Source organism: Ovis aries, chromosome 3, assembly GCF_016772045.2.
Source record: "Ovis aries strain OAR_USU_Benz2616 breed Rambouillet chromosome 3, ARS-UI_Ramb_v3.0, whole genome shotgun sequence".
Classification (NCBI taxonomy): Eukaryota; Metazoa; Chordata; class Mammalia; order Artiodactyla; family Bovidae; genus Ovis; species Ovis aries.
The window spans coordinates 104323106-104337980 of NC_056056.1; the positions used below are offsets into that span (position 1 = coordinate 104323106).

The 14875-nt window shown below is 54.3% G+C and overlaps 1 protein-coding gene across 2 annotated transcripts in view; it reads right to left on the reverse strand.

The window, feature by feature from the left end:
* Positions 1 to 322: 322 nt before the first annotated feature.
* Positions 323 to 14875, reverse strand: part of KCNIP3 (potassium voltage-gated channel interacting protein 3) — a 99036-nt gene continuing 84483 nt past the window's right edge. For both annotated transcript variants that reach the window (XM_027967108.3, XM_042246504.2), the window contains 6 exons: positions 14687 to 14756; positions 14353 to 14423; positions 4526 to 4633; positions 3713 to 3817; positions 3003 to 3065; positions 323 to 2431 (listed from right to left, as the gene is read on the reverse strand). In XM_027967108.3, coding sequence (XP_027822909.1) covers positions 2384 to 2431; positions 3003 to 3065; positions 3713 to 3817; positions 4526 to 4633; positions 14353 to 14423; positions 14687 to 14756 — 465 coding nt within the window. In that variant the 3' untranslated portion in view covers positions 323 to 2383. The remainder of the gene's footprint in view (positions 2432 to 3002; positions 3066 to 3712; positions 3818 to 4525; positions 4634 to 14352; positions 14424 to 14686; positions 14757 to 14875) is intronic.

Genomic DNA, 14875 nt, shown 5'->3' on the forward strand with positions numbered 1-14875 from the left:
CCTGCACCCTCTAGCCAAGGGGATATGCGGAAATGACTTCTTGGAACTGGAAGGACAAAACCTGGGAACGAAACGCAATGGCACCTCAAGGAGTTGTGCTGCCTCGCGGCTCTGCATACAGGCTGGAGGGCTGGAGCTTCTCACAGAGGCTTCCCAACCGTGGGCCCTTCTTCCTGACTCCGCTTTCAGTGACTGTACACTGGGATCTTGGACAATTCAGGGAATGTTAAACATTTACCAGCTCATCTCTGGGCAGCAGCCTTGGCTAACAGCAGCAGGGATTGGAGAGGCTGGACGAGAATCGGGATGAAGCCACCAAGAATCGCTCTCCTTTGTCAAGTTTATTTTATTAAAATATACAGGACTGAATACTGGTGGGCGCTGAGAACAGGCACCACCCTCCTCGGCCGCGCCCAAGGGAGACACTTCTGCCATGCAGACATGCGGCCAGCCCGCGTCCCAGCATGGGAGGCGGACCCCTCCGGGGGCGCGTGCAGCCCAAGGCCAAGGTGGGGAGGGCAGAGCGTGGTGGCGGTGACCCACTGCTTTGGCCTCTGGCCCTCAGAAGCAAAGCCTCACCAGCGGGGAGGGCTGGGCTGAGGGCCGGGGGTCGGGGCGGGGAGAAGATCCCTGAGCCAGGGAACGCTGATGCCCCCCTCCCTGGGGACAGGGAGGGGGAGGGGGGCCCAGTCAGGCTGGAGGTGGGGTGTCAGTGCAACTCCAAGGGAGGGCCGCCCACGTGTGGTGCCCAGGGGTCCCCGCGGCCGAGCCAGCCCATCTCCACGGTCTTGGCCGCCTGGTCCCCGCTCATCTTCAGGCCAGGCCCGGGCAGAGACCGGGGGCGGCAGCCGACGGAATGTATGACCGGGAATGTTCCTGGGACTGGCCATGCTGCCTGAGGCTGAGCCCCTCTGGGGCGGCCTGGGCCGGGGGGAGCAGCCCCGCTCCCGCTCCCGTCGGCTTCTGGTGACCTGCCCCTGGGCCCCGCACCCACTAGTGGCGCTGGGCTAAGGCGGGCGTCCGCCTCTGTCCTCAGGGCAGTACCCGGCCAAGCAGAATCCCTGGGGTTTGTGCTTTTGAATGTTAGTGAGCTGGGCTGGGCTCGGGGAGTCCGGGGTGGGGGGTGGGGCCTCAAGCCACCCCCACCACACACACACTGCTCGTAGGCACAGAACCGACTCCCCACAGAACCCCAGGGGCCTCCTGATGCCGGCTGGTGGGGCCCAAGCCTCAGCCCACCAGGAGGGCCTTGCCTTGAAAAGCAGAGTCTCAGGCTCCCCTCGTGGGCTGCAGCCTGAGCTTCTGGGGGCACTTGTGCTTTGCACATGGGGTTGGGGTGAGCCTGTGTGTGGAGGGGCGGCCACATGGCTCCAGGACCCTAACCACGAAGAGGGGAGCTCATCCAAGCTGGGGTGGGCAAAGGAGATGGGGGCCAACGGAGAAAGAAGCCCCTTCCCAGGCCTGCTTGGCCCTCCGGGCTCCCTGGCTGCCAGGCCCTGAGCCCTGGGACCTCTTCTCAGGAACCCTGAATGATGACCTGGGTGCCTGAGGGCTGTGGGCAGCTCCTCCTGCTGCGCCCTCACTGAGCCAGCTGGAGTGAGGGAGGCGGTGTTGGCAGAGAGGTCCCGTCAGATTCCCACCAAGAACCCCAGTCCCCAGACTGGCAGCCCCCTTACTGGGTGGAGAACAGTGCCCACTGGTGCATCCCCACTGGGGCTCACACCAGCTCAGCGGACGGCGGGTGTCCTGACACCCAGGGAAGCACTTCCAGGAAGCAGCAGGCTCTGTCTAAGTGCCGCCTCTTTCCTGGTCTGAAATCCCTTGACCCTGCGCTGCCCTTCTGGGGTCCTGAGCTGAGGGCCATTCTGGAAGGGTCGTCGGTGGGCAGGGAGTGGCTGGGACAAGCAGGTCGGAACAGCCCCCAGGGCCTGACATGTGAGTGTAGTGGGAAAGAAGGGTGGCGGAAGGGAGGGGCAGGCAAGTGGGCCCGCAGGGCTGGGGCCTTAGCTTTGCAGGCTGGACCCTCATCTGTAGATGACCCAGCAGCCAGAGGCCTGAAGATGCCTCTCTTTCAGCTGTCGACCCAAGAGGCCTGGGAGGGGGGTGCTGGGAGCTGTGCGGCTCTTGTCCTCTGGACTCAGCTCCCAGCCAGACCTAGCCCCTCTCTCATCTCTGTCCCTCCACCTGCCAGCCCAGATGGGGGTATGGGGGGTGGGGGGGGGGGGGGTGTTTGTGTGTGTGTGTGGAGCAAACTATTCACTTTGTGCAAATATATTAGAAAAAAGTTTTTCATGGAGGTTGCTCCTGGCAGGACTGAGGTTTCTTTAGGGGAAGAGGTGGCGATAGCCACTCAGGGATCCCCCACCTTCCCCACGCCCAAGTCCTAGATGACGTTCTCGAACAGCTGCATGGAGCTCATGATGTTCTCGTCCTGCGTGGAGAGAGAGGACGAGAGGCCTGGTCAGCCCTGGCCGGGGCCCATCTCCAGCCTCACTGTGCTCGCGGTCTCATTAGGGCCCTGTGGCCCTCCAGGGACTCTGCCCGTCTCATTGGACGAAGGAGGAGCCGGTGACACAGAGCCTGTGTCCAGCTCCAGGGTCTGACGGCCAGTCCGTCTGGGAGCTGTTAACCCACTGATAGACAACCGCCACCCACCCAGATGTAGCCAGGGCAGCCGAGGGGAGGGAGGCAGGCGGAGGCCCAGCGTCCTCCCCCCTGAAAGCGCTCTGCAGAAGACGGTCAGCTGCAATGCCAGGGTGGGGGGGACTCCAGGCTCCTTCCCACAGTGTGACCCAGTCCTCAGGGCCCCGGGTCCATCCCCTCTGATGGGTCCACTGAGGGCAGAGCTGCGGGAGGTGGCCTGGCCAGGCTGTGGGCTGGCAGGAGCGGGCGGGGCAGCAGTGAGCGCCGGTGAAACAGTGCAAGTGGATGTCGGAAGTCTGCGCTGAGGAGGGGACTGGCAGGGCCGGGACGCGGGGGTTCCGAGCCTTGATGCTGCCTACCTTCTGACAGGTCTCCAGGAACTCGTCAATGGTCACCACCCCATCCTGATTCCGGTCCATTTTCTGCAACTCAAGCCATGCCCTCAGTGAGGCTGTGTCCCGCTGGGGCTGCCCCCGCCCCAGGCCTGAGGAATGATGGTGGGCGGGCAGGTGGGCATGCGCCCTCCACCCCAGCCCGTCCCCTCGGCCCCCTCCCTGGGATCCAGGCCACATAAAGCGCCCTTTCCAGCCACCTCCACCGCAATGTCAACCACTCTGCTGTCTCCCCAGTCCGCCCCCAACCTCAGCCACCTCCCAGCAGGGACCCCCGTGCTCATGGACCCCCTCACCTCCCTGACAGGCAGCTGGGGAGGTGGAGCGGCTGAGGCCCTCAGCAAGCGGGAGATGGAGCCTCAGTCCCCCTGGGCCCCATGGACACAGAGCGGTGACCCCGACCCCCTCCCCTCGGAGAGAAGTCCCTGGTGGAGACGGGCGGCAGCGGGCAGGAGAAGCTCTGGCCGGGGGTGTCGGCTGACTCAGAATCCAGGAGCCCGACTGCTCTGAGATGAGGGTCAGCAGGTGGGGGGCACAGGGATGGTTTTAATTCGTTCAGCCAGCCGGATGGGGGAGGGCAGTTGCACCTCCCGTGGGAGCAGGAAGACGCGCAGAGGGGGCCCTGAGGGCGGAAGCCCCTCCCTCCTCTTCTGGCGGCCCCTCCCCCGCGCGCTCACCTGGAAGAACCTCTCCACGTGCTCCAGGGGCGCGTCCTCTCGCAGAATAGGGTAGGTGTGGCGGCCCATCATATCGTAGATGGACTTCATGATGGCCAGCATCTCCTGCGGGGGGGTGAGGGGAGGGCGGAGGGGCTGGCATGAGCCTGGCTGCCAGGTGGGTGAGCGGGCGGGGCTGCACAGGCCAGGGAGAGAGACTCAGCCCCATCCAGTCCACCCAGCACAAGGGCATCTGCAGATAGGTTTTCATGTGCAAACTCTAGAATCTGACACTATATGAAAAGCAACTATTCCACGTACAAAGAGTGTTCCAGCCAAACTCTCTGTTTGGTATATGGAATACTTCTTTTTTTTTGTATATGAACAATTTCTTACACACAAAAAAGAGTGTTTGGGCCAAACAAAACTGGACTGTGGGCCCGCTGACACCCTACCTTAAGGGACCACACTGCCCTCCCTCGATTGCTGGGAACCAAGGCCAGCTCCCCCACCCCTGCCTCCAGCTTCTCCACTCGGGTCTCCCACATGACCTCGTCGTAAGAAACAGCGACCGGGGACCTTGTTGACGGGGATGGAGACGTGTGGTGAGGGGCATACAAGCTCCACGCTCTGCACACCCAGGTATCCAGGCCGAGAGCCTGGCAGAGGAGTTCCTGGCCACTGTCCCCTCCGAGGGCAGGCTGGGCGCTCTGTCTTTGGACAGGGAGGGGAAACGGGAAACGAGGGCAGTGAGAGAGAGGAGGAAAGAGGCTGGGGGTGTGGAGCAGCGGAGCGGGCAGACAGGCTACCCTCAGCTCCCCGGAAGCCACGTACCTCTTTGGTGATGTAGCCATCCTTGTTAATGTCGTAGAGGTTAAAGGCCCACTTGAGCTTCTCATGGACTGTCCCTCGCAGCAGGATGGAGAGACCAACCACAAAGTCCTGTGGAGAAAGGGGGGGTGACAGCCTAGGCCCCAGAATCTAGTTCCAGTTTGCCATGTGGCTTCCACTAAAGTGCACATCTGTATAGGTGAGGCGCCTCCGTCACAGACCGGGCGGATGGTGCCCCTCAGGTGAATACAATGTGCGTGCGTGTGTGCGTGTGTGCGTGTGTGTGTGTGTGTGTGCGCGCGTGCATCTGTGTGGTGGGGATGGCATGGTGGCTGGTGTTGATCGTCTCAAAGAAAAGACATTTAAATGTATGACTGTTTTGGTTTTTTGGTTTTTTTTGCGAAGCTTTGAGGTCTCAGTTCCCTGACCAGGTATCAAACTCAGGCCCGCGGCACTGAAGGCGTGGAGTTCTAACCACTGGGGCACCAGGGACTTCCTAAATGTTTGGTGCATAAGACCCATCCGATGCATTGCCGCTGACAGCGAAGGCCTGAGGGTGCTCCTTTCGTGAAGAGTGCGCGCTATCCACTTTATCAAGTGCCTGCATGCCAAAGTGCTTAAAAGTGAAAGTGAAGTCGTGTCCGACTCTTTGCGTCCCCATGGACACCAGGCTCCTCCGTCCATGGGATTTTCTAGGGTTGCCATTTCCTTCTCCAGGGATCTTCCCGACCCAGGGATCAAACGCAGGTCTGCCACATTGTAGACAGACGCTTTACCGTCTGAGCCACCAGGGAAGTCAAGTGCTTAAAAACCACACCTTAAAGACGAAACCAACAGCTCTGGGGCCCTGCTGCACCTGTGTGCAATCACATCTGAGACGGGACAGATTATTAGTAAAGTGACAAGATATGAACGTCCAAGCGGCTTCTGTGTGAAAACTTCAACTGTTTTGTTAGAACACTTGGTGGAAAACAATTCTTTCCTGTCACTTCCAGAAGGTTCGAAGATAAAGCCCTTCCTGCCCCACGGGGTCTCCCAGGCTGCTCTGAAAGAAGGGGAGCTGCGAGGGGCTGTCTGGAAGGTGGGAAGTGGGGGACAGTAGGCTGTGAAGGGACAGGGCCCTCCTCCAAGGGGCTTGGTCCCCACCCAAAGTTTAATGTTCATTTTTGGCTGCACCGCGTGCCTTGTGGGATCTTAATTTCTCCAACCAGGGGTCACATCTGGGCCCTAGCAGTGGAAGTGTCAAGCCCTAACCACTGGACCAATAGGACCTCATTCAAACTTTTGGTTTTCTGGATCAGAGGAAGCCTGTATCATGAGAAAGAAAGACTAAGGAAAACTAAGACAAGCAGTTTTGAAGAAACAAAAAGTATTCCAGGACCAGAAAAAAAAAATTCACAGGAACCATGAGATTCAGGGGTTAGAAATCTGGCATCCTTACAATAAGGATGGTTTCCCTGGTGGCTCAGGGGGAAGGAACCCACCTGCAACATGAGAGATGCGGGTTCGGTCCCTGTGCCGGGAAGACCCCTGTAGAGGAAATGGCAACCCAGTCCAGCAGAGGAGCCTGCTGGGCTACAATCCATGGGGTCGCAAAAGAGCGGGACGTGACTTAGTGACTAAATAACAAGAACAGGAATAAGAATAGGGTGCCATCAAAAAGGAATACTTGATGCCAACTACAAACCGGCTCTTGCCAACCATCTCTACAGGGATTAAATCATGTGGTGCACAACTGCTGATTTTCAACACCCCCTGAAAGGAGTTCAGGGTGGAGAGCAGGAATGAGGCCCTCTGTGCTCTGGGAAAAACTGGCAGGACAGGTCTTCAGACAGTTAGGTGTATCTTCAGGAGCCAGTTTTATGAGTCTGACTCTTGTATCCCCTTAAGCCTAGAAAAGCACTAAAATCCTTCATGGTGACTGCTCCTTGTGACTAGCAGAAAATGAAAGTGTTAATCACTCAGTCGTGTCTGATTCTTTGCAGCCCCAAGGACTGTAGCCCGCCAGGCTCCTCTGTCCATGGGATTTCCCGGGCAAGAATACTGGAGTGGGTAGCCATTCCCTTCTCCAGGGATATTTCCAAGCCAGGGATAGAACCTGGGTCTCCTGCATTGCAGGCAGATTCTGTACCATCTGAGCCGCCAGGGAAGCCCCTGACCATCAGAAAACTTCTGGAAACAATATGTGCTTGATTGCGTGTACTCCCCCTTCACCAAAATCACATATATGCTGACCTACATCAGAAACATCCACAACCTCAGATACGCGGATTATACCACTCTAATGGCAGAAAGTGAAGAGAAACTAAAGAGCCTCTTGATGAGGGTAAAGCAGGAGAGTGAAAGAGCCAGCTTAAGACTGAATAGTTTTTAAAAATTAAGATCACGGCATCCGGCCCCATTACTGCATGGCAAATAGAGGGGGGAGAGGTGGACGTAGTGACAGCTTTCCTCTTCTTGGGCTCCAAAATCACTGTGGACGGCGACTGCAGCCACGAAATCAGAAGACGATTGTTTCTTAGCAGGAAAACGATGACAAACATAGACAGTGTGCTGAAAAGCAGAGACATTACTCTGCCGATAAAGGTAAGTATAGTCAAGGCTACACTGGAGAAGGCCATGGCAACCCACTCCAGGATTCTTGCCTGGAAAATCCCATGGACGGAAGAGCCTGGTGGGCTATAGCCCACGCGGTCGCAAAGAGTCAGACACGACTGAGTGACTTCACTTTCACTTTCAGTCAAGGCTATGGTCTTCCAGTGGTCATGTACAGTTGTGAGAGCCAGACCGTAAAGAGAGCAGAATGTCAAAGAACCAATGCTTTTGAACTGTGGTGCTGGAGAAGACTCCTGAAAGTCCCTTGGACAGCAAGGACATCAAACCAGTCAATCTTAAGGGAGATCAACCCTGAATGTTCACTGGAAGGACTGATGCCAATGCTGAAACTCCAGTGTTTTAGTCATCTGATTCGAACAGACAACTCTTTGGAAAAGTCCCTGATGCTAGAAAAGTTTGAGGGCAGAAGGAGAAGAGGGTGTCAGAGGAGGAGATGGCTGGACAGAATCACTGATGCAATGAACATGAACTTGGGCAAATTCTGGGAGATGGTGAGGAACAGGGAGGCTTGGCGTGCTGCAGTCCATGGGGTCACAAAGAGTCGGACACTGGACGACTGAACACCACCACTTCCTACCTCCTTGGAGCAGTTTTTCAGTAATCTGAAGTGCTGCTTCCCTGGCAGTTCAGTTCAGTTCAGTTTAGTCGCTCAGTCGTGTCCGACTCTTTGCGACCCCATGAATCCCAGCACGCCGGGCCTCCCTGTCCATCACCAACCCCCGGAGTTCACTCAAACTCACGTCCATAGTGTCGGTGATGCCATCCAGCCATCTCATCCTCGGTCGTCCCCTTCTCCTCCTGCCCCCAATCCCTCCCAGCATCACAGTCTTTTCCAATGAGTCAACTCTTCACATCAGGTGGCCAAAGTACTGGAGTTTCAGCTTTAGCATCAGTCCTTCCAATGAACACCCAGGACTGATCTCCTTTAGAATGGACTGGTTGGATCTCTTTGCAGTCTGAAAGACTCTCAAGAGTCTTCTCCAACACCACAGTTCAAAAGCATCAATTCTTCAGTGCTCAGCCTTCTTCACAGTCCAACTCTCACATCCATACATAACCACAGGAAAAACCATAGCCTTGACTAGATGGACCTTTGTTGGCAAAGTAATGTCTCTGCTTTTGAATACGCTGTCTAGGTTGGTCATAACTTTCCTTCCAAAGAGTAAGCGTCTTTTAATTTCATGGCTGCAGTCACCATCTGCAGTGATTTTGGAGCCCCAAAAAATAAAGTCAGCCACTGTTTCCACTGTTGTCCCATCTATTTCCCATGAAGTGATGGGACCAGATGCCATGATCTTCGTTTTCTAAATGTTGAGCTTTAAGCCAACTTTTTCGCTCTCCTCTTTCACTTTCATCAAGAGGCTTTTTAGTTCCTCTTCACTTTCTGCCATAAGGGTGGTGTCATCTGCATATCTGAGGTGATTGATATTTCTCCCAGCAATCTTGATTCCAGCTTGTGCTTCTTCCAGCCCAGCGTTTCTCATGACGTACTGTGCATATAAGTTAAATAAGTAGGGTGACAATATATAGCCTTGACGTACTCCTTTTCGTATTTGGAACCAGTCTGTTGTTCCATGTCCAGCTCTAACTGTTGCTTCCTGACCTGCATACAGGTTTCTCAAGAGGCAGATCAGGTGGTCTGGTATACCCACCTCCTTCAGAATTTTTCAGTTTATTGTGATCCACACAGTCAAAGGCTTTGGCATAGTCAATAAAGCAGAAATAGATGTTTTTCTGGAACTCTCTCTAGCTTTTTCGCTGATCCAGCAGATGTTGGCAATTTGATCTCTGGTTCCTCTGCCTTTTCTAAAACAAGCTTTAACATCTGGAAGTTCACGGTTCACATATTGTTGAAGCCTGGCTTGGAGAATTTTGAGCATTACTTTACTAACGTGTGAGATGAGTGCAACTGTGCAGTAGTTTGAGCATTCTTTGGCATTGCCTTTCTTTGGGATTGGAATGAAAACTGACCTTTTCCAGTCCTGTGGCCACTGCTGAGTTTTCCAAATTTGCTGGCATATTGAGTGCAGCACTTTCATAGCATCATCTTTCAGGATTTGAAATAGCTCAACTGGAATTCCATCACCTCCACTAGCTTTGTTCTAGTGATGCTTTCTAAGGTCCACTTGACTTCATATTCCAGTGATAGGATAATGATAGAAAATGATAGGATACTGAAAGAGGAACTCCCCAGGTCGGTAGGTGCCCAATATGCTACTGGAGATCAGTGGAGAAATAACTCCTTGGCTATAGTCCTCATTTTTGTCCCCAAATGAAACTTAACTCACAACTCTCAGGTTGTAGCTTTTTTAAATTTTATTTTATGAGAAGCCCATGACTCAGTGTCTGCCAGCGCAGATGCGTGTTTGAGCCCTGGGTTGGGAAGATACCCGGGTGAAGGAAATGGCAACCCACTCCAGTATTCTTGCCTGGAGAATTCCATGGACAGGAGAGCCTGGCAGGCTATAGTCCATGGGGTTGCCAAGAGTCAGATATGACTTGGCAATTTAACAACTCGGGCTGTGCGTTTATTTATTTATTTTTAAGTCGGCACTGGGAAAAAGAAAGAGCTCTTGGGAATTAAAAGGGAGAAAGCAACATGACAGACTCAGAAGAAGGGTTAGAAAAGCACGTGGCGTCTTCCAGAAAGCCACCTCCAAAGGCCAAACTGGAAAAGAGAAGAGAAAAGCAGATAACGAGCAGTCCGCTCCAGAGGGACTGAAACTCGAGCAGCAGGAGTTCCAGGCAGAGGCCGAGGAAATGGAGGGGCCGTGTCCTTGGGGATGAAGGGGAAGGCTGGGATTGTCCAGGTCCTGCCGAGGACCTAACGGTGAGGGCAAACAGTGTGAGGTGTGGTGGGACCATCACAAGCCATCACAGGAAATGGGTGCAGTGACAGGATCCTATGAGCTTCCAGAGAGAAAAACGAAACCAAACCGGAACTACAACCATCACCAAATCAGGTCCTGTCCACAGCGTCAGGAATCAGTAGGAAACAGCCTCTGCCGGAGCTCTGGTTCCACACAACAGGTCAAGGAAGGGTGAGAACACAGTGACCCCCTGGTGGTCCAGAGGGTAAGTCTCTGCCCTGTAATGCTGGGGACACAGGTTCGATCCATGGTCGGGGAACTAGGATCCTGTATGCTGCAGAGAAACTAAGCCCGCGTGCCACAGCTGAGACCCACAGGCCAAGGAATAAATAATAAATTTAAAAAACAAATGGAAAGAGGGAGGACAGAACAAAGGTACTCGCAGGTGTCCAAGGCTCAGAAATGACCTCCCACACGGGCTTTTGCAGGAAATTCCCGGAAGATATGCTTTTGAAAGGAGCTTGCCTGGTGGCTCAGCGGTAAAGAATCTGCCTGCAATCCAGGGGACGAGGGTTTGATCAGGAAAATCCCCTGGAGGAGGGCATGGCAACTTACTCCAGTATTCTGGCCTGGGAAATCCCACGGACAGAGGAGCCTGGTGGGCTACAGTCCAGGGGGTCACAGTCGTGCTTCAGAGACGACTGAAGCAAATGAGCACAGCACCTCCAACGCTTTTGTAGAAAAAGTAAAGCAAGGAAGAAGATGAAGGAGTCCAGAACCAGGAGACCCAATCCAGGAGAGAGGGGAGGAGGCCCACAGAGGACAATCAGCACCATGATGATGGAGCTGGTCAGAGGCTAGGGAGATGTTCATTGAGACGACAGGAGAAGAGTCAAGGGTGAATTACTGGTAAGGTCACAGTTCAGTTCAGTTCAGTTCAGTTGCTCAATCGTGTCCGAATCTTTGCGACCCCACAGACACCAGGCTTCCCTGTCCATCACCAATTCCCAGAGCTTGCTCAAACTCACATCCATCGAGTCAGTGATGCCAGCTACCAGCCAAATGACCGTTAACTGTAGGCAAAAGAAAAATCTGTGCAGGCAAGGGAAACATAATCACAGTTCACTGACAGGCTCAGCTGGGGGACAGATTCACGTCAGGAGAAAACCAAGAGTGCTTATCCAATCTGAATTCCATAGTTCTGGAAAGCCAGCGGATGGGCAAGGTGTGTGTGTGTGGGAGACCCAACTCCTCACTCGTGCAGAGCCAAGGGACGGTGTCTAACCTGGGCAGTTGAGAAACAGCGATAAAAAGGATACTATCAGGCAACACAGGAGACGAATAGGGACAGTCAGCTAAAACAAAGGAGGTGTGTCTGCGGGTGGTGACTGCTGTTCTTCAAAGCACACCCCAAAGTCTACTGGAGCCTGAAGGTCTTGTGTGTGTATAGTGAAGAAATGAAGGAACAGGAAAGGAGAAACGGAGTTATATTTCTTTCATTTTTTTGAGATTTAGGTATATATATTTAAACAACATACACATACTTTGATATTATTTTGGTCCACTGAGTGTACATATTTTAACAAAAGATAAGAAATTTGGGCTTCCTTGGTAGCTCAATGGTAACTCCCTCCTGCCAGTGCGGGAGACGTGGGTTCAACCCCTGGTGCAGGAAGATCCCACAGGCCAAGGAGCAGCTAAGCCCGCGCCCTACAGCTACTGAACCTGTTCTCTAGAGCCCAGGAACCGCAACTCCTGAGCCCATTTGCAACCGCTGCTGAAGCCCAGGAGTCTGGAGCCCGTGCTCTGAAACAAGTGGAGCCTCTGCAGTTACAGAGTAGCCCCTGCTTGCCACAGCTCGAGAAAAGTCTGTGCAGCAGTGAAGACCCAGCACAGCCAAAAAAAAATCCATATAATCCCATGAAACACACATGAGATTGAGGTATGCTTACTACATCAAAAGTTGGTGTTTATAAGTTACAGGTATTTAGTACTTTCCAGAGTGTTCCTTTAATTGAAAAAATATTTTAAAAGCATTTCAAACATCAGTTCATTTTCCCAGTGCAATAGAAGGTTGTTCACGTCAACTTTCTGTCGTTGTTCAGCCTCTAAGTCATGTTCGACTCTTTTCAACCCCACGAACTGCAGCACGCCAGGCTTTCCCGCCCTTCACTACCTCCTGGATATTGCTCAAACTCATGCCCATTGAGTCGGTGATGCCATCCAACCATCTCATCCTCTGTCGCCCCCTTCTCCTCTTGCCCTCAATTTTTCTCAGCATCAAGGTCTTTTCCAATGAGTCAGCTCTTTGCATCAGGTGGCCAAAGGATTGGAGCTTCAGCTTCAGCATCAGTCCTTCCAATGAATATTCAGGGTTGGTTTCCTTTAGGATTGACTGGTTTGATCTCCTTGCAGTCCAAGGGACTCTCAAGAGTCTTCTCCAGCACCACAGTTCAAAAGCATGAATTCTTCGGCGCTCTGTCTTTTTTATGGTCCAACTCTCACATCCGCACATGACTACCGGAAAAACCATCACTTTGACTATACAGACCTTTGTCCACAAAGTGATGTCTCTGCTTTTTAAGATGCTATCTAGGTTTGTCATAGCTACCATATCAATAAACTCTAGTTAACATGTGTTTTATCTCAAGAATATACAAAAAGGATTTGAATTGTTGTAAATATTAATAGGCAGATCTGACTTTCTGGTTTGTTTTAAAATATTCATATATTTATTTTTATTTTTAGCTGCATTCGATCTTAGTTGCCCCACAGCAAGTGAGATCTTAGTTTCCTGATCAGGGATCGAACCCATGTCTCCTGCATTGGAAGCTGGATTCTTAACCACTGGACCCCCAAGGAGGCCCCTGACTTTCGGTTTTAAGGGCACGTTGAGAGGTTTGGTGTGAGGCAGCGAGGTGGGCTGAGTGTCCCCCCACCCCACCCCTTCCAGATTCTTCCTAACCACAGAGGTCCCCACTGTGGTGCACCCAGGATTAGGTCCTGCCCAGTGGAAGGTCCCTGAGAAGTATACTCCAAAAAGGCTTCCTAGAGCAGAGCTCTGATATCAAGATCCTGCAGATGAACAAGGAAGACGGTCCTCAAGGTAAACAAACTTCCTTGGAAGGAACCTGAGAAATTAATTTCATGCCAGAGATGCACAACTTTCTGAGCCGGTGCCTAGCAGAAGGGGACCAGCACCGGCACCTCCAACAGAGATCCACCATCGACCACTTCCACGGGACCACAGGAGCTTGACAGAGGCCTTCCTGACACCCGCTACTGTGCCAGGGCCTCGCTAAGCGGTCTGGTCATCCGACTCCTGAACGAGAGACACCCTCATCCAAGCCCTGCCTGGGCGGGTCACACAACTGCTTCTGGCACTTCACTCCCAGGGAGCCCCAGGTGCCTCTCACAGGACACACAAGAACTGGTCACGGTGGAGGCTGGGGCGGGACCAGGGAGAACAGTGATTGCTCCCTGTTGACCCCTTTGGACCGACTGTAATTTTACCATGTGCAGGCAGAACTGAAAACAGAAAAGCTGAAAGCACTGTAAGCTCACAGGCACACTGCAAGTGTGGCCCAGGGAGGGTGGCGGCCCTGCGGGCACAGAGCTGGCGATGCCCTTGGGCCGCCCCGCCCGGCCCGATGTCAGTGAGCCGGGCTGCATGCGAGCATAAAAGGAAGCTGAGCGGAATCTCGGGTTATTACCCCGGCCGGTCCAGGGGCTTTCTCTCTCACTTTCCGGCCAGCTGCCCTTGGCCTTGGAAGCTGAGCTGGGTGGTTATTGATTAAGCCTGGCTCTCAGCAAGGTTTTCCTCTCCAAAGAGGTTTCAGCTTTTTGCCTGCAGCTATTTTTAGGGGCCTGGGCTCCGCGGTTGGGGCCTCTCTCAACTGATGCTGTGTGGCCGGGTGTCAGTGGGGCCCACGTGCTGCCTGCTCAGAGCCCAGGCAGGGCCCTCCTGGGGGCAGGCGGCTGCTTTCCCAGTGGTGGGGGAGCACGAGGCTGGCTCATACTGTGGCTGGGACAACCCCCAAGCCTGTTTAGGCAGGGATGCTCTGCCTGTTTGGGGGCAACGGGGTAAATTCTGGGCACAGACCTCTAGTTAAACCTTGCTCCCTTTTCAAATGCAAATTTCCACTGGGTCTCTACCACCTCAGTGCACCTTGGCTTGGCAGGGCTGGAAGGAAAGGCTGGGAATAGGATGGCCAGACAGCAAACTTGAATTACCCTGACTTCAACAGGCCCAGGGCCAGTCACACGGAGACCATGTGTTCCCCGGGTGACACACGGGGCCGCTGACACCAGGGCCACATCTGAGCCTGTGGACGGCCCCGAGGGTTGGCACCATGTCTGGGAGATGCAGGAGCCAGGGATGGGGAGAGGTCGACAGGGACCTACCTCAAAGCGGATGGCCCCATTCCCATCGGCGTCGAAGGCGTTGAAGAGGAAGTGTGCGTAGGTGGTGGCATCTAGGGAGACCAAGGGCAAGGCTGGGAGTGTCCAGGCCGCCTGGCCGCCCATGTCCCAACCCCACGCTGCTCCACTGGGCATCCCCACCGCGTCCCGGGCTGGAGTCCGCCCTTCCTGCTGGACGGAGGCAGCACCAGGCAAGGAATGGTAGGGAGGATGTGGGGGCCTGAGGGTCCCCTCCCTATAAAAGGGAAGCCCACACTCTGCAGGGCAGCCACAGGGAAGTAGGGACTTCGGGAGGAACCGCGGGCCTTGGACTCACCTCCCTGAGGGAAGAACTGTGAGTAAATGAGTTTGAACGTGTCTTCGTCCACCAGGCCTGTGGGGCATTCCTGCAGTAGGAAGGGGCTCCTCTCAGTGACCCCAGCCACCCTGCCCTGCACCCCAACTCCAGGGGGCCCGGCCTCTCTCTTCCCTCTGGCTGATGCCTGCTGCGCAAGGCACTGCTGGG